General features: G+C 35.7%; 1 protein-coding gene across 1 annotated transcript in view; it reads right to left on the bottom strand.

Annotated features, from left to right (window-relative positions):
- rg (A kinase anchor protein rugose) overlaps nt 1-20740 on the bottom strand; it is a 1380990-nt gene that overhangs the window by 1035607 nt on the left and 324643 nt on the right. The window contains exon 16 of the mRNA XM_090393458.1: nt 9984-10152. Coding sequence (XP_090249584.1) covers nt 9984-10152 — 169 coding nt within the window. The remainder of the gene's footprint in view (nt 1-9983; nt 10153-20740) is intronic.

The following is a 20740-nucleotide window of genomic DNA, read 5'->3' as shown; positions in this document are numbered from 1 at the left end:
ATGCCCACTACCCAGCAAGCAAAGACTGCGCTCAGGAGTGGAATGCCAGGGATACCCTGAACACTATACTGGCACTGCAGCAGGTCTAGGATCCTGACCCTGGACCATGGGGTGAGAGACTTACTGCAACACCGCTGACCCTTGCAGGCAAGCCCACTAGCTGATTGATCCTGGCTGGGCCATCCAGGACCACCCGTCTTGCTGAAGCAGGGGCCAAAGTAGTGAAAGACTACCAGGATCTCCCTTTCCGGATGTCCATGGGTCGCACCGCACGGCAAACACGGCGGCAGGGCATTGGATCCCAGTGATGGTGGTCTGGAAAAAAGGATAGTGAAACAGACTCAGGAGAAGTAGAGCAAAGAATACGGGAAGAAAAGCAAAGAAAAAAAGGAAGAATGAAAAGGGCCAGTACCATCACTGGGAGGTCCCCTCCACCAGGAACAGGTGCCCCACATGGAGGGGAGTCTGAGAGGAAAGAGTCACCCCCTAATCCTCAAATTGTTCTAATAGCACTGGGGGGGGGGGGGGGGTAAGAAGTAAGAGAGAGAGAAAGCAGAGGAAAGAAGAGCAGAAGACCAATCTACAGATGTGATATACCAAGTGTATATTGTAGGAAGTAAGATCAGGTTTTGTAGTGACAAGCTTGTAAATGCTTGCATTCCACTAGAAATGAAACTTTTATGAGGTTATGATGTGAATTACTGAGAGAGAGGTCACATCATACCTAAAAGGTGAACTGATTATGAATAGATTCAGAATATGGGATGAGTGGAAAGAATAGTTGGACATTCTGGTTAGTAGACAAACAATTTCCTTTAGGTCACTGATAACAGCAAATGCCTCTTGCTTAGTCCAATATCTGAAGCTGGTTGCAGATGCAATAATATGCTATATGCGTCACAAGATCTATGACCTGAGCCTCAGTCACAACTTTGCTTTAGCAACTCAAGTTCTGACAGCCCTCTTATTGCACACAGAATGTGATATCTGCAATCTGCTTCCAGATATCACTAGAAATGTCAGGCTTGATGTAGCTAACATTCTTATGCAACCTGCACCTCCATGCTTTATAAATTATGCAATGACAAAGATATAATAATTACTACAACTGATAATGGTGATACCACTGTGATCCTCAATATCAATACAATCATAAAATGAATGTACTGTTCAAAGACTATACTGAATACAAATCTTTCAATTATGACTCCACTTATTCCCATAAGAAAACATTAAAAAAACTTCTTAAAAATGTTATGTTATTACCTAAAAAAACTCAAATCTTTTAGTTTTCTCCCTGGATACCTACTTGTGCTATGCACATTTAAAAACCCCAATAACCCTACTGGTCCAATGGCAGATGCTACTGACTCTTTAATGGAATAACCTTTAAACTAGACAACTTAAAAGTTAGGATCTTTAAACCACACAACTTAAAGTTAGGAACTAGCCAAATGCTTAGCTAATGTTTGGCTAGTTCCTAACTTTAAGTTAACCCCTCCCCTCCCCTCACCAAGGTAGATACATTCACAAACTTTTCCATCATCTCTCTCTCTCCTTGCCAACAATATTGCATGATAAAAACCCTAACTAACAGAGTCACCAAATTCTGCTCTAATCACTTTCCTTCACAGTTACAGGGTGATCAGAATTCATTATTAAAAAATTATGGAAACAACTACCATGCTATAATAAATTTTCAGTTTAATATAAACCAAAATAATCACTTGTTTTGACCTTCATATCAAGGTCATCATTATCATCTGGAGTATATATACATATACACAAAGAAACAAGTCATGTTAAAATCTACATGGTATGCTAAAATCATAATAATTTGGTCTGACCTCGGGTGAATAAACTTACATCAAAGCTGGAGCCCTGTTATTATTACCTATTTGATTATTATCTCTTACTAGATCATTAAGAGATAGATTAAGCTAGAGTGCAACATGCTGTAACATAATTTAGAATAAAACAATATAGATGGCAGCCAATAAGAGCTGAAATTATTGCTTAGAGTCCTAAAGTAAGGGTTTGCTATGAAATTTGAACTCAAGTGGGCTGAATGTGTGCCATCCAAATTCTTGGTTTTTTTTTTATTCCACCATTATTGTTAAGATTAGGATGGTTGATCAAATTTTCGCATGCTTCTTTAAATTTGTATTCATACTACGTTTGTGTATGTAAGTAACAAGTACCTTTCCAATCAATTTAGCATACGATGTTAAGAGCGTGATCTGAGAGGCCTGCCTTACCAAAATTGTTCAATTTAATTTTACGTTTTTTTTCTTCTTTTTTTTTTTATGGACAGGAATTGTACATCCAGTTTCACCAATATAAGGTAAGTTAGAGGTGCAATGGATATGGTATATCCTAGGGTGGACCAAAGGAGAAGAGGGGGTCCTTGGAGGAGTTGAATATGATTTTTAATTTTATAGGTGATTTAAAAGTAGCATTAAGATTGTAATGGTGTAGAATTCTATTTATTTTATCTGATTATCCTTTAATGTATGGGATAGCTACAGTTTTACTATAATCTATATTATTTGTAATTTTTGATGAAGTTTTATAAAGGACTTTATTCATGGTTTTTTTTATTTTTATTTTTTGCTATAGCTATTTCTTATAAATGTATTGTTAATAATTTATAATTCATGTTTAAGAGCATGTTCATCAGAGGAAATTGTTATGGCTCTGTGTTTGTGGGTGTTAATGACTCTAAGTTTTTGTGAATGGTTGTTATAAGAGTTAGCATGTATATACTGGCCGGTACGTGTAGACTTGCAGTAGACATTGAAGAATAGACTGCTTGAGAGAAGAAGTGTGATCAGTGCATCCAGGAAAGAAAGTGAGTTTTGATTTTCAATTTATTTCAATAGTAAATTATATGCACTCGTGTTGTTTGTTCAGGTGGCCGAGGAAGGTGTTTAAAGTAAAGGAATCTACTGCACGTTGCTCAAAAGCTTCCATATAAAAGTTTTCAATTGGGAAGGGGGGAGGATAGTGGTGAGCCCATGGCTGTACCTTCTTTTCATATGTAAAAATTATTTTGCCACACGAAGTAACCAGAATGTAGTACACAGGCACAGAGAGGTAAAGAGAGCTGTAATATCGGATGGAAATTGGTTCTGTAAGAGAAGAATTGTGTCACTGATTGAGACATTTGTGAAAAGGGCAGAAATGTCAAAACAGATCTTCTAATAAATCATCTTTGCTGAGCATGTTTTTAATTTTGTTTATGAAGTATTGTGTGTTCTTTATAGAGAAGGGGGAATGACCTACCAACTCCTTGAGTGTTGATGCTAATATCTTGGCTAGGTAATAATTAGGGTTGTCTTTATCTTCAACTATCAGCTGAAGCAGAATGTTATGTTTGTGTACATCGGGAACCCATATATTCTGGGAGAGCAGGCATAATGTGATAACAGTTTTTTAACAGTGTCCAATAGCCAAGAAGTAATTTAAGTTTTCCGCTTAATACTATTAGTTGGATTACAGTTCATAAGTTGAAAAGTGTTGTTCTCAGAGAATAATTGATTCATTTGATGAATGTAAGCAGATCTGTTTAGGATGATGCTAGAATTACCTTTGTTCAACTTTGTCATAAGTATATCCTTATTAGCTTTTAATCATTCGATGGCTGCTAGTTCTGCTTTGGTGAGACTGCTAAATATAGCTTTCATTTTATTCAAAACATTACTAGTTTCTAAACTAATTTTATCAGCTTATTTAGAAGATATTTAATGCCTCCTTCTATGCAGCATATAACATCCAGTTTGTTAAAATTTTTGTATTACAGCAAAGTTTATGCCTTTATTAAGTAGTGAAAGTTTGCCATTATATAGGATGTGGCTAGATGGGTTTATCACATGCTCATTGCTGTGTTTATGTGCAGTTAAGAAAAGGGTGAGAGTTAGAATTTTCTCTCAAAGAACAGTAAGAAAGTGGAATATTTGCCTCTCTAAGTGGTAAGTGCATCTAGTGTGAATAAGTTTAATATAATGTATGAGAGCTGGTGATATATGGCCTCCATCAATGAGTCCTTGACTCCCTAGGGCAGTGTTTCTCAAACTTTTTTCGACTATGGAACACTTCAGAAATCCTGAAATTTTCACGGAACACCTTGGTTATTTTGTAATATATAAATTAATAATTAATTGATAATTAATTATTAATCAGTAATTAATTAAACATCAATTAACCATCATTACATTATTTTGTCAGCACAAATTAATTTAAAAATGACAAATTCCAGAACTTTTTGCGGAACACCTATTCACCTTCAGCAGAACACCAGTGTTCTGTTCCGGGGAACACCGGTTAAGAACCACTGGGAACTATGATGATAACGATACAGTTGTGTGAATCATACCAAGATATGGCAAACAATAATTCTTACACTTCCCATCCAAATGCAAAGGCTATCTATCAGCACATACACAGAGGGGAATCCCTGTTAGAATCTTAGGCTTTTAGACTAATATCTTCCATTTATTTTTGTTTTCATGCATTATTACAATTCTCATACTAAATCCCCGGTGATGTCTTTGAAAAGCCAGATCTGATCTTTGCATCCTAGATGGAATCTGAACCCAGGTCCTTTCAACCAAAGGGCATTGATGATAATGACTTAGCTATGGAGGCTCTCATAAATAAATAATAGATGCCACCTTACACTGGTGGCATCTATCTTCAATTCCAATTTAGTTTTCAAATGCATCTGAAAACTAAAATTATCATTTAAACTCTAAAATTTGTTTCACAGCAGGATATAGCTCCTGCATGCCACTGAATTAAAATATGAAAGGATGCTGCTATGCCCAAGAGTAATAGCATTTAGCTTCCTCCCAAATGAAAAACTGTTGTTAGCATATTAATGTGATCCTGCTCATTAGAGGTCTGAAGTGCCTTTAAAAGTACTGCTAACACTGCTATTGGTCTTAAGAGATGGAACCTAGATTAGCTATCCTTTGTCTCATTCATTAAAAGACAGGAAGCATATTAATGACATAATCCTTTTTTTTTTTTGACTCTGGCCTAAAATCTATTCTGATAGAATCTGTTAGCCATAAGGCATTCAACAGACATCAATTTTCTATAGAAATAGAGGACGATAGTGTCTTACTTTTGCTGACTCACACATGCCAAGCAAGAGACATTATGAGAAGCCCCTGAGGTGATGGCATCTCACATTTTTTATTTTCCAAAAGCTTACACAATGCAATGTATTAATATCCATTCACATCATCACTGCTGATCAAGTTGGCCAAGTGGACAGGTTCTCCTTCTCTACTAACAGATTCAAATTCCACAGCAGCATGGACATTTGTGAAAATCCATGAAAGGGAACATAAGTTAGGTGGCAGATGGATTTCACTGCACAGTGTGAGATTACTGTCCTGCTTACTTGAGGGCTGAAGTGGCTAAAAAAGTTCCATGTTTCGTTTCTAGTGAAGGGTTTCTGGACTATGTAAAAAATCAATAAAAATACAAAAAAAAAAAAAAAAACTAATAAAAAATATCCTTACTCCACTCAGTAATAATGTACTATTACTGAATTGGAGTAAGGATTTAATTAAGGGAGTAAGGAAGTAATTATTAATGTACATTACAAGCTTTTGGGAGTGGGAGTAAAATTTAAAAAAAATTAATTTTCATTATCCAATGTGAGACTGTAATCCTCCTCATTATAGGCCTGAAGTGCCTTCGAAAAGTACTGCTAACACTGCTGTTGGACTTAAGAGATGGAACCTGGATTAGCTATCCTTTGTCTCATTCATGGTCCTATAAAAAGTGCATGATAGGTTCAAAAATGTTTGGTGGTAGGATTCATAAAATACATCCCCAAGAGTTAGAGATTATATCATGAGGCACAAGTCAAGGATAACGTGCTACTTTATTACATAGCCCTCAAAAGAAAATATGTTCTTGAACAATGACTGTAAGGTTAAAATATATACGAATGAACTGGAAATACCACTAAATAAAAAAGATAATTGCCATAAAGTTACATTACATTACCCTTTGTCAGAATTTAGCAAAACAGATAAATTAGATCTCTCCCACAAAAAAAATTTTGTCCAACCCACCATCACAACTAACTGCTTTAGTGTTTCATATACTGTAGCCCACCATGTCCCAAACACCAAAACAGACTGATAACCTACTGAATTTGCTTCTAGTTAAGAAAAGTTCAAAGAAACTGCAGAGGTTCTATAACAACAAGTGTGTATGAAAATTTCTCAGACGTGATCAGTCCTCTTCCAATGGATTCAGCTGTCATAACCTTTTCAATGCTATGGCAGCTGTCAACCATAACCACAAGGAGATATCTCTCCCCATAACAACTTAAGTGTTCTGTTGTAATAGATTTAACGGTATTGATATGAGCACAGATGGATAAGAAAATAACTATTTATTAACTTAAAAGCTAATATTTTGCTGGTATTATATCCAGCATCTTCAGAGCACACAACACAAAGTTTGTTACAAATGCAAGACAACCACAATCCGGTGTAACAGTGGGGCCAGTATAAGTAATTGCAGCGTGTAACACAAGACTAAAGTTCTAATAGGGTGCCATCTAGGTTAAAAAAAAAAAAAAAAAAAGCCTACTATGGACAGACAGGAAGAACTGTGGACATTCGCCTCAGTGAACACAAAAAATATATCCGACGCTTTTGCTATGGCAAGTCGGGTCTGGCAGCCCATGCTTTGATACCCCAGTACACAGAATCAATTGAAAAAAAACAAAAGTAATGCACAGAAGCTTCTACAAGTCAGAGAGGTTGTTCCTGGAATAAACAGAAGCCTTAAAACATATTCCAAACCTTAACAAGTATGGCTGTATAAATCTACCAAAGATTTGGGAGACAGTCATCCTAAGACCAAATTAATGTGTTACTTTTATTTTATTTTATTTTTTCAAACTTTCTAAGACTATTATTTGGACTACTATTTCAAAACTTTGAACTTTTTTTTTTTTTTAACCTAGATGGCTCCCTATTAGGACTTTAGTCTTGTGTTGCATGCTGCAATTACTTATACTAGTCCCACTGTTACACCGGATTGTGGTTGTCTTGCATTTGTAACAAAATTTGTGTTGTGTGTGCTCTGAAGATGCTGGATATAATAGCAGCAAAATATTAGCTTCTAAGTTAATAAATAGTTATTTTCTTATCCATCTGTGTTCATATCAATACCGTTAAATCTATTACAACATGTCTGACGAACACATAAGCCTACCCACACGTTTGAACTTAAGTGTTCCTCCAATGCATATGAAAAATGTTATTTTTTCCACATCATGTATATAAAAGAAGATATGAAAAAAAAAGGTTTGTTTTAATTTTTAAGAAAAAAATTATTAAAAAATAAAACAGTAATTATTTTTATTAGAAGAATATTAATAAAAGCAAAGCTTTTATAAATATTCTATAAATATTTATAAATAAAGGCTAAGAGGAAGGCAAAATAATGATAAGAACCAGTATGGCACAGTAAATACTATTTGCACTACATATTTTATTGACAATGGTAAGCAAATTAAAAAACAGGAATGGAACTGAGCCAAAATATTCATTAAAAAGTTTGTCTCACAATGACATTCTTGAACATTAATGTCATTCAATATCAAAACATGACTAAAAGCTGTCTTTCAACTTATACATTGAAGAAAATTTTCTTTTGTTAATATCATTCAGTTTTGTAATCATTATGCCTGATTTTGTCATTTAAAATAGTCCATTTGAAAATAAAAATGCAATGAGATTGAACAAAATTTAGCTGGAATCTTAAAATACCAAATTAAATATATCTAGTCACTCAAAGCAGAGCTATTACTCTTATCATTTTGCCACCAAAAATAATATGATAACTTACTGAAATGCATCCTACTACCCAGATTTTGCTAGAGCTTGCATAAAGTGGTAATTACTATCAGCAATAGGTTACACATATTGTGACATGGCTTGGCTGTAACAAGCCATGTCACAAGCCATATTGTGACATGGCTTGTTACAGCCAAGTACCCAGGCTTCACAGAAACCCGATGAATGCTATGATAATGCAGTTTATCTTATCAGCTGTGTCGGTCAATTGAGTGCATTCTCTGAACAGTTTGCCTTATGGGATGAAAAATTCTACTTCTTCCATAATGCTTACTCACCTTTGGGCTACAAAACCCTTCTCTTTACATCCCACAATGCATTTGAACCCCTAGACTTTTCATCCAAAGGGCATCGATCATTGTTACTGAACAGGCTATGGAAGCTCTATGAAGATCAGTGTTCTAACTTTAATTAATAGTATATGTTCCATATTATTGTAAATTAGTCTAGATTCCTCCTGAAATGCAAGTTTGGTGATACTGAATGCTGAAATAAAGAACTTACTGTTTGAAATTAAAACTAAACTGTTTCTATAAATATTATAAGTTCCCATTTCCTCTTGCCACCACTACCTACAAATTTGAGAGCATGCAAAATGTATAGTACAACACCGTGTGTGTGCAAGTAACACAGAAATAAGGAACCTATTGGTTCGTTTCTTGAAAGGCTGGAAATTGTAGTCCTGGAAAACAAAATATAAGGATGTCTGTTTCAGAGAGCAAAGTGAGTTTCAAGAATATTTGAAGCTGAACTGTAAATGGATATTAACATAGTTGTATTTTTAAAGGCTAAGAGGAAGGCAAAATAATGATAGGAACCAGTTTGGCACAAACTGGGAGTCATCGGAATTAAGACCAAGGCAAGTAAGATTATGAAAATCCACATTCCAGAAGGGAAAATCTTGCTGCCTTAACATGAAATCAGCAGATTGCTTTCAAATGAAAAGTTCTTACAAACATTCCTCTCTCATACCAATTATATATTTGGTTTAATCCTTTATCAAGTGTAAGCAAACAAAGTTTGCACCTGAAGTATTTTCAGGACTGGGGCAATTCGTGGTAAAGGTGGAATTAAGTTCTGATCACTGGTCTTAGTATCTCACATAATGCAAAGCACATCTCCTTACAGACATGTATAATGTTATCCATTAAGGGAAGGGCCACTACCCAGACCGATTTTGACCTTTACTGAGGTCTCATCAGTGGGAGCCAGACTCAGAGGTGGTGATACTAAGATGGAAGTAATGCAGAAGTCATATCACCATATACCAGTTGCCAAAAGGTGGCAACACCTTATTAAAATTCTCTGGATTAGAGATAGTTGATGGAAGTTTTTTCACTTGGCTATGCTACCAATTATATATTTGGTTTAATCCTTAATCCAAGTGTAAGCAAACAGAGTCTGCACCTGAAGTATTTTCAGGACTGGGGCAACTCGTGGTAATCCTGGTTCCCACTGATGAGGTCTCAATAAAGGTCGAAACCAGTCTGGGTAGTGGCCCTTCCCTTAATGCATAGCATTATACATGTCTGTAAGGAGGAGAAGGAGATGTGCTTTGCACTATGGGAGATACTAAGGCAAGTGATCAGAACTTATTCCATCTTTACCATGAGTTGCCCCAGTCCTGAAAATACTTCAGGTGCAAACTTTTTTTTGCTTACACTTGGATAAAGGATTAAACTAAATATATAATTGGAAGCATAGCCAAGTGAAAAAACTTCCATCATTCCTCTCTCATGTTAAAGAGGACTTGAACCCTGTATGGAAAAGGCATGTATTGCATGCCTTTTCCAACCCAGGGCACATGTTACATCATTTTCCCGACTGCACTATGCAGTTTTTTTTCCCCATTTTATTTCACTTTTTTTTTTTTAGTATATTTTTTATTTTGGTATAAAATTAAAAACTATTCTCATTCATAATAAAAATATGCAAAGTTGAAATTCTATTATAAAATTAGTTATGCTCCAACTTTGCACACCAAAACAAAATGCATTAAAACAGAATCAGGTTAAACTGTATGCTGCTGAATTTTGTATCAAAATTCACTAACCATTATGCATAAACAAATAAATGATATTATTGACTTACCTACACCTTTTGGTGTAATGCCACTCTTATTTCTTGGATTTAAAACCCAATAGTAGTATTTTAATGTGTGCATAGTCTGGAGAACTGTGCTTATTCTTCTCACATTGCCATAAATCTGAGTATCAGCCAAAAAGTCTGTAGCCAAGTAAGTGTACAACTTGGTTTGAACCTATCAATAATCAACAGGGTTCCAATTACTACTTATCTTTCTTTAAGAAATAAACCTCTAGAACTTGTACAATTTTAATAGTAAAGATACAAATAACACCATATCTAACTTAGAATGTAAATTCATTATGGAATAGTAATATTAAAGTGATTTAAGTCAAGAATCAAAGATAAGAGTAAAAAATTTTTAAATTATATGGCATAAGGATAAATTTGATTTTTTCATCTAGTATGCAAATTAGGATTTGTACCAAGGAATAAAGTACATGAGAAATTTGCAACACTACAATAGCACACAGAGCTTGACCCACCTTTATGATGAGTTGACTCAGTGTTGAAATAAAGAATAATTCCAAAGTTTTTTTTTTTTTTTTTTTTGCACTTGCTATAATTTAATTTAATTTTAACAAATAAAGAAATTAATATTGTGTCAAATCGTAACTGTAACTTGAGGCTGTATTTATTAACAAAGGTTAAATACTGAATAGATATTGGTACTTAAAAACCTTATTTTAAATGGAGTGCAACTTCTGCACCACCATGGTTTTATGACATTCTGTGGGTGTATTTAATTATGCACCATAAGGGGAAAAACAAATAATAACAGCACATAGTGCAATGCAGACATGTAATGAAATACCTACACAGAATGCCATAAAATCGTGGAGGTGCAGACACACCATTTAAAATTTTAACACTTTTCTCTTCTCTCTATCTCTTCTAATATCATTTCATGCTTTTCTAGGATAACTAACCAAAAACAAGATACACTATCATATTCTCCCTTTTCACCTATCATCTAACTTCCACAAACCCTCAATCTATCCTTCTAGGAAACATTCCACAGACCACTAACCATCTTGGTCGCTCACCTGTGGATCCGCTCTACCATTTCCTCATCCCCAAGAAACTCAGGTGACCAGACCTGAGCACAGTAATCATATCAAGGTTTTATAAAAAGGAATGATAATCCCCTTATCTCTGCTTGTTAGTGTGCTCTTCAATAACTAAGTACAGGGGATAATTGGTTAACAAACATAATCCATTCAAAGACTATGTTTGCTACCCGAATTGTTCGTTAACCGATTATCGATTTACCATAGATTTTTATGGGAATTTGATTAATTCGTTCTGGAGAACCAAAAAAAAAAAATAAATAATTATATAATTTCTTGCTACATTAATTTATAATAACAATAATACATACATACACAGTCTTGCATTTTCATCAGTCATGTTTTTTTTTCCGTTTGTGCAGCATTAAAGAATCTGTCCAATGTCAACTGCTTTTCTCTCTTCTTCAGAATTTTTCGGAAGTGATTAATAGCATTGTTGTTGTAGAGATCCCCAAGCCTCTTGACCTCAACCTGGTTTGGGTGCCATTCTAAGACCGTTGTTCTGACATCCTCCCACTTCTTCAAAAGATCTTTAATAGCAGATGCCGGCATTGGTCCTCTTTCATCTTCCTCTTTTTCAGAAGAAAACACATCTCACTGAGTTTCTTGGTGTTCTTCATTCAAAAGTTCTTGGAGTTCTTCTGTTGTCAGATCATTTTCATGTTCCTTTATGAGTTCTTCAATGTCATCTTCATTCACCTCCAATTCCAGATCTCTACTAGTTGTCACAATTTCATCCATAATTTCAGGGACATCATCTCCGTCTCCCTGAATGCAGGATGGACACAGCTTTCGCCAAGCAGAAATCAACTGTCGTTGAGTGACTTCTGACCATGCCTTTTGAATGAGCCGGATAGCTTCAAGAATATCAAATTTTTCTTTCCAAAACGTTTTTAATGTCATCGTTGAGGAGAACTGGCATGCTTCAAAACACTGACAAAACAGCGCGCAAGAGTGTACAATTTCTTGAAACCTGCAAAAACCTCCTGATCGAGTGGCTGAATCAACGAAGTGGTATTTGGAGGCAGAAACCTAACTGTCAGCCAGGGAAAGTCTTCCAGCAAATTATCTTCAAGGTCTTTTGGGTGTCCTGGTGCATTGTCCAACAGCAACAGTGTTTTCAATGGCAATTCATTGGTCTGAAGGTAATCTTAATTGGTCTTGATGCTTGGGGTACAAACTTTAAACAGCAATTCTTTGAAAAGAACCTGCGTGACCCATGCCCTTTCATTCAATCTCCACATCACTGGCAGACTTTTTTTAATTATGGAATTTTTGTTGAATGCTCTAGGGCAGCATTTCTCAAACTTTCTAAGCCCAAGGACCAGTAAAATGCCTAAAACAATTCTGCGGACCACTAAGTTACAGAAGCATAGCTGGGGGGGGGTCCGCCCTTGGCAGCACCTTTTTTTTTTGCATTTATGAAATCTTGCCTTACTGTCTATAAAACAGCAACTGAGTGATGAAATAAACTTCGAGGATGTGATCGATGATTTTGCGAATAGAAAAGCAAGAAAAATAACATATAACATTTCAGAATGTTGGAATTAAAGTTTTACTTCAAAAATAAACATACTATTTTTTTAATTTATTTACCTATACGTCGTTTTGATTTTTTGTATTATTTTTAAAAACCTATGTAGGAATTACCAATATTTCGGAAACACTGTGCCATTTATAACATAATAAATCTAAAAGCATGTTTTGAAAGATATGGCAACATAATTAATTAAATTGGAAGTAAACGATTAAAAGTGTATCATCATTGAACAAAGTTTTAATTTTTATTAAACTTTTATTAAATAAGATGATATAATTATGTTACTACTTACTTTTAATGAGATGGTTGAGCTTCTCGGCCCTTGCAACGTTGCTGGGTATCTGGCTCAATATTGGTCAACTTCAGTCGAAGATCGGCGCACACACACACTAAGACGATTTCTGTATTTTGTTTTTATTTGAAGGAGCGATGAAAATCCTTTCTCACAAAGATAGGTTGTAGAAAACTGCAAGACGATTTTCAATGCTTCCTCAGATAATTCTGGAAATTCACTTCTCACTGAAGACGAGATCCAAAATCGAGCAAAACCAAGATCACGGAATTGCATTTTAAACCAAACTTGAAAGCTCAATTAACTGTTCTTTTTTCGATAACAAACATAATTCTAATTTTGCATCACTCCTTGTTGACGAAGCATGGTTATCAACACTATCCTATCTTTCAGACATTTTTTTCGAAATTAAATGAACTAAATCTCTCCCTTCAGTGAAATTTTTTAACTGTTCTTAATGCCTACGACAAAATAAAGGCATTCGAGAAAAAAATTGGTTTTATGGATTAATTATGTAAAAGACAGACAATTTGCACCTTTTCCAACATTGGAATCCTTTTTACTGAAAAGGATATTTTATTTATTTGAAGGAGTGATGAAAATCCTTTCTCACAAAGATAGGTTGTAGAAAACTGCAGGACAATTTTCAATGCTTCTTCAGATAATTCTGGAAATTCACTTCTCACTGAAGACGAGATCCAAAATCGAGCAAAACCAAGATCACGGAATTGCATTTTAAACCAAACTTGAAAGCTCAATTAACTGTTCTCTTTTCGATAACAAAAGGTCGTTCTCGTGACTGCAAGCCTGAAATGGATCATGAACCCACAGAAATTTCTTATAAAAGTTATTCAGAAAATATGTTTCAAAATTCCATTTCAGATTTTTGAGGTGGTCACAAACCCTTTCCACAAACTCAGAATCAACAAAAATATCCTTTTCAGTAAAAAGGATTCCAATGTTGGAAAAGGTGCAAATTGTCTGTCTTTTACATAATTAATCCATAAAACCAGTTTTTTTTCACGAATGCCTTTATTTTGTCGTAGGCATTAAGAACAGTTAAAAAATTTCCCTGAAGGGAGAGATTTAGTTCATTTAATTTCGAAAAAAATGTCTGAAAGATAGGATAGTGTTGATAACCATGCTTCGTCAACAAGGAGTGATGCAAAATAAGAATTACGTTCATTTACAAATAATAAAACTTCGTGCCTTAAATGAAATAACCTTGTTAGTACTTGGCCCCTGGAAAGCCAGTGAATTTCAGAATGAAGCAAAAGTTGTGTATATTCACTGCCCATTTCATCGCAGAGTACTGAAAATAATCTGTTATTTAACGGTCGAGCTTTAATAAAATTAACTAGCTTGACAATGCACCCAATTCATATCCGGAGCTACTTCTTTGACCTTAGAAGCAACCCCACTATGCCTGCCTGTAAGGGTGTGAGCTCCATCCGAACAGAAGCCTATACATTTTTCCCACTGGATCCCTTTGTGCAGTATGTAATTATTGAGAGTGTGAAATATTTCTCCAGTTGTTCGGGATGACAAAGATCTACAAAACAGAATATCATCATGAATGTTGTTATCATGCGCATATCTTACGTAGCATATTAACTGCGCATCGTTTGTAACATCAGTAGTCTCATCTATTTGTAACGCATAATAAGGGCTCTTCTTACCTTTTTCAATTAACTGAGATTCTATGTTACCTGCCATATGATTAATTCTGCAACCGACAGTGTCATTTGAAAGAGGAATCAAATCAACATCTTTTAGTAACTTGCTGCCAAACATTGTTTTTACCACATCTTTTATAGCTGGAAGTAGTAAATTTTCCCCGATAAAATGACGTTTCCTTCTTTTTGTTATGGGCAAACTTAAGAGATAGGATGCTTCCAGTGCTTTGCTATTAATGGAACCCATGACTGAAACTATATCTTTCCCATGATTTAATGTCCCTAAGCATCGCTGAAAAAATTCAATTGGCTTATTTTTCACATTAGAATGTTTAGTTTCTAAATGTCGTCGGAGTTTCACAGGTTTCATGCACTCATTCGACAACACTTCATAACACAAAACACATTGAGGTTTCATTCACTTTCATCTCCACACCAAGTAAACCCAAATTCCAAATATGAACCGTTATATTTCCTACTGTATTTTTTCTTTGAACTGCTTATTTCTTCTACTTTAATAGTATCAGATTTACTGGCCATTATAACACGTGTATTACAATTAGGGTTAGCATTACCTGTGTTCCATTTGCTCTTCTTTTCAAAGTCCTAGTTCTAAGCCACTTTTCCATTATTAAAAAAACATTTCCGAAAAATATATAAATATATAAATACTGGGGTTAACTCACGACACACTTTGTTCAAGTATCACTTAGCACTTCTGAAGATATATTGAGCCTTGGTTGAAGAAACCTTCAATAATAAAAATCTATACACAACAAGCAATTGGTTGAAATGTTGATAACACATGTTCACTTCAAATCTGACAAAACAGCAAGGGAAGGCAGAAGCAATAAAACTATATTGTTTTTCACTTTACCCTTCTTTTATTATTCATCATTCTGCATCTACAAATTTAGTGGCAGAATGACGAATAATAAAAGAGAAGCGAAGTGAAAAACAATAGTTTTATTGCTTCCGCTTTGAACATTCTGACGCTATTTGTTGGATTTTTGAAGGCTCCATTTGATTTCAATAATTTTTACTTACTTATTCAATTTTAATTGTTTTGTTTGGATAATTAAAAAATATATATTTATTTAATTAATTTAAGTCTGCCTGTGGACTACCTGTCCCATTGTAATGGATCAATGGATCACTGGTTGAGAAACACTGCTCTAGGGTTCTCAGAGTGATAGACAAGAAGCGGTTTAAGCTTCTTATCACCACTAGCGTTAGCACCCAAAAGTAACGTCAATCGGTCTTTCATGGGTTTATGCCCAGGAATATTTTTCTCATATTTCGTGATGTAGGTAAGTTCGGCATGCGCTTCCAAAATAAACCAGTTTCATCACAATTGAAAATTTGGTGTGGACAATATCCTTCTTTTTTAATGAATTCTTGCAATTTGAGACAGAACTTCTCAGCTTCTTCTTTATCTGCACTAGCAGACTCACCATGCATTACCACATGTTTAATGCCAGATCTCCTTCTACTTTGCAAACCATCAAGTGGTAGCCTTGAATTCTATCTCCTCATGTGACGAATGTGGAGTTTGTTTCTTCAGTTCTTCAAAAACTTCTCTAGCCTTCTCTTGAATGATAGTCATATTAGTTACATCTCTTTTCATTTCCCTTTCTTTTATCCATACTAAAAGCAATCTCTCCATTTTTTCATGGATGGCACATCTTTCGTTACTCCTTTAGCTGATGGAGTCTTCTTGATTATATCTTTCTTAGCTAAGATTGTGCCTACTGTAGACCTGTTCAAGCTATACTGCTAGCAACATCAGGCATCTTCTGCCCACTCTCTACCTTGGCTATTATCTCTTGCTTGGTTTCTATGGTGAGCATAGTTCTTGACACTCCACTCATTTTAGGCCCCATAATATTATCAGTTGTTTTTTTTTTAAATAAAAAGTTCAGAAAAGCACTTGCAAAAATTCAGAGAACAGAAATCATCTAGTGCACAAAAAGGTCATATATCAACTATCAGTCTCGTTCCAGAAACCGTTCATAGATGGCAGTAAAATACAGTTCTACAAATCTTACACACACAGCATCGCTTCTTCTTGTGTTTGTTCTGTGAGGAGTTCATTATCTGAACATGTGTTTGTTGTCTGAACATAAAAATCTTTCACGAACAAATCGCTGTCCGATTCGTTCGCAGTCTGAACTGTTCATTAACCGATCACCCACTGTAATCCTATGAGCTACATTGGCTACTTTAGCAATATACCTTCTAAACTTCAGCTGTCTGTCTAACACTACTACTAATCTCAAATCTCTGACCTCAACTTCCTGGAATACATTTCCTCAATGTGATAACACAGCTTGTAATCCTTGTATCCTAAAATGCATAACTTTACACTTTTCCACATTAAATTGCTGGCCTGGTTGGCTGAGTGGTTACCATATCTGCTCTCCAGCCAAAAGGCTGCAGGTTCGAATCCCACCGTGGGCATGGATGTTTCTGATTGTCTGTGAAAATATTAGTTGTGGTGGGCAGTAGATGGCTTTGGTGTAGATGATGGTGGTAATTGTGGTTCGTTGTATATTTGGTGGATTGAGTAGTGGAGACAGAGAGTTGTAGAGGAGGTGCCCTCTCTCGATGAGTCTTTGGACTTCCTGGAGGTGTCACATAATAATAATAATAAAAATTTACATCCTTTATGTTTTGCCCATGCTTTGTCCATTCAAATGATACTGCAAGCTCTCTACATCACCTTGATTAACTATTATCCTATAATACTTTGCATCATCAGCAAATAACTGAATATCTCACTTCGAATTATTTCCTATATTATTTATATACAAATTAAACAGCAGTGGTCCAAGCACAGAGTGATGTGCCATCCCCCTCACCTGCCTGCTCCTCCATATATTACATTTTGGTATCTGTCGATAAGCCACCGTTTTATTCATGTAACCAGTTTCTTATCCATCCCCATTTGTTGCAGTTTACACAACAAATGGAGATAGATAGGAAATGAAGATTTGTAGGCATAACTGACTCTTCACAAAGCCATGCTGCTCCTCATTGTTATCCACCCATTCCTGAATTCTCTTTTTTAGCAACTTTTCCAACACTTTTACTACCACTCCTGAGATACTAACTGGTCTATAATTTTTTGCTCCCTTTCACTTTCTTGGGACTTTGCCAAAGCTGATATTTAAATTAAACAGCTTAGTCAAAAACTTCGTCAGTAGCCCTGCATATTCTCATAAAACATGTGTTGATATCCAATCTAACTAGATTTGCATTCAGATTCTGCAATATACTAAGTACCTCCAATTCTTCAACCTCTGTTCTCAGATCAACTGCTGTTACCTCTGTCATAACAATATCCTCACTTGGATGATATACCCTTACAAAGTGGTCACTCAGTAGCTCAACAATTTATCTGCCTTTTTTCCACCTCTCTATGATCTGCACTCATTAAAGTTATCCTTCCAAAGTCATTCTTCCTCCAACTTGCCACATAACAAAAAAAACTCTTTGGGATTTCCTTTCACCTGCTACATTGGCTACTTATACAATCATCTGATTTTGCCTTCTTTACCATGCTAGTCACCTTTCTCCTTTACAACATCTCGTTTTTTGCAGTTCTTGCAAAATGATATTACTCATCCATCTAACTACTGATTTACACCTCTGCCTTTGGATATACAGTATGATATTGCTTTCTCCAGATACTTCTTGACCATTCCCCATGCACTGTGAACACCCTCCCCTTGCAGATCTTTATGCCACGGTACTGCTTCAAAAACTGCCTTCTAAATGTATTATAATCACCAGTCTTGTAGTTCCACATATAACCCTTCTTAATTGGAATTTCCTCCAGAAGTCAAGACGATATGATCATTTTCTCCAATCACAGGCAATGTAGCCACTTTAGTTAAGGACAGATCTTCTAATCCCATAACAAGATCCAACACTCATACTCTGAGTCCCCTCCATCACATTCTGCTTCAAGTAATTATCTCTCAGGAAGTGAAAAAATTCCATTTCTGTCCTGCAATGTGATCTTTCCTCCATCCAATCTGTGTCTCCAAAGTTGAAGTCATCCATAACAATTACTTGATTTGCACTCAATGTATTAATCTGCTGATGGATTCACATCTTCCAGGATGACCTGGAAAATGTGGATGCATCCTATTGGTTTCAACCTAACACCAGATTGACTAACCCCAGCATACATCACTCTTCATCCTGTCTACTCTATCCTTCCTGAGAATACTAAATCCATCACATTCTATCCCTGTAACTACGCCATCTACTATCATCCTGGTCTTACTAATGTCTATAACATTTGGCGAGGTTGCACTAACTAATGCCAAAATTTCCTCCATCTTGTTTCTGATGCCTCTGGCATTAGTATATAGAAACTGTAAAATCCCAACCATTTTTACTTGCTAAATTAACTCCCCTATTCAATATTTTTGTTTGAGAGACTAGATTCTGCACTTGTTCATCATTCTCATACTCTATTTTTTTTTATGTTGGACCCATACACAGGAGGTTGATTGGTCAACCTATAATACATTAGTACCATGTATGGGTGGTGGGTTGGGAAAGGAGGAATTTGTTTACATTTGATTTGAATTATTTTAAATTGTATTCCTTGGGAAACACAGCAGGTGGGTTCCAGTGCAGAAGTTGCAGGGATGAAGGAAGACAAAAAGAAATTTGTTCTGTTTGTTTCTAGGTGTACTGTGAAGGGATGTTGTGCAGCAGCTGCACGTGTTCCAATGAGCTTAGTATTGAGAGGGGGAATTATTGATGTTATTTCGAATGAGCATCTTCCATGGAATTTGTAGAATATACTTACTGCAGAGACCAAACGTCTGTGTGAAAGTGGAGGGAGAGAGTTGGTAAGCGATGGATCATTGATAAGTCTAATTGCCTCCTCTATATTGAGTCGAGCATTTTGAGAAAGCGTTTAGGGGCGTTTAGCAGTATTTAATAGTTGGGGAGATTTGTGACTTTATAATGTTAGTAGCTGTTCAGGGGTGTAGTAACGTCTTGAGCAGAAGAGGTTTGATGTGAAGGTGATTTCGAGGAGTGAGATCTCAGGCTGTCTGGAAATTTGGGTATCGTCGAAAAGGATACCGGGAAAAAGTTGTTCTTTTTTATGGGAAATAGTACAGAACTGGGTTTTGTTGGAGATCGGAGTTGAGGGTGGTGGTGGTTGATGTTCTGTAGGATGAGCTGAGTTGTGTAGGGTAAGGTTTATCAAATGCAAGTGAGGAGTGTAGTGTGTGCTGTCATCTGCAAAACTGTGTATTGGGTTGGAGGTCGTTGATGTACAGCAGGAACAGGGTTGGTGAGAAGACAGAACCTTGTGGGATCCCAGCATTAATTGAGTGGTGCGAGGATAGGGAGCCATCCACCATCACACTACATTATTAACATCATTAAGAAGACACGTGGTGTTCGTTCGCCATTGGCTTTTAGTGCCGCCATCTTTGCTGCGAATGGTAGGCATCGTATGTGCTTACGTGTGGCTGATTTTGAATTGGAAGGATAGCTGGTTTAATACACTAAAAGTACTTACAGGTTGTACACCCATACCTCGTTATGCGGCCGCAAAGCGAAATGCTGTATAACAAATCATTTATTTCCATATAAAGCTGTATAAATTCGGTAAGATCCATTCCAATTTTATAAAAAAATAGAAAATCATTGGGTTTCTGGTTGAAAATGCTTTTTTTTTTTCCATTTAAAATATCGTTTACATTAGTTATTAATAAATACAAAAACATAATTCTATAATACATACTAATAAAATAAAAAGAAATAAAACACAAATAACAAATGAACGGGTTTTTTTTGGTTTTTTTTACTTTTCTAATCAGTCTGATGACAAATTGCACGACATCACTTCGTTAATGTCACCATCTGTTGTTGTCTGAGGACCCGGTTTAAAAAATTTGTCCAACGTTTGTTGTATTGTGTCCCTTTCTTTTCTTTTTGCAATTCTTTGCAGCAATTAATAACTGTGTTAATGCTGCAAGAAACTTTGGCACTGCGTTCTTCATTAGGATCGTTTTGAGGAAGGATGTTTATTCTTTGTTCGAAATGAGTAAGCGCATTCGATAAATCCTTTGAGGTTAATTGTCGGCAAACAACTGGCTCTTGTTGTTCCTCATCAAATGTACGAATTATGTGCTACACGAAGATTGCGC

The sequence above is a fragment of the Typopeltis vanoorti genome, chromosome 5 (genome assembly GCF_054136105.1).
Source record: "Typopeltis vanoorti isolate ZY-2024b chromosome 5, IOZ_Tvanoo_1.0, whole genome shotgun sequence".
Lineage (NCBI taxonomy): Eukaryota > Metazoa > Arthropoda > Arachnida > Uropygi > Thelyphonidae > Typopeltis > Typopeltis vanoorti.
This window is presented reverse-complemented; position numbering and strand designations above follow the sequence as displayed.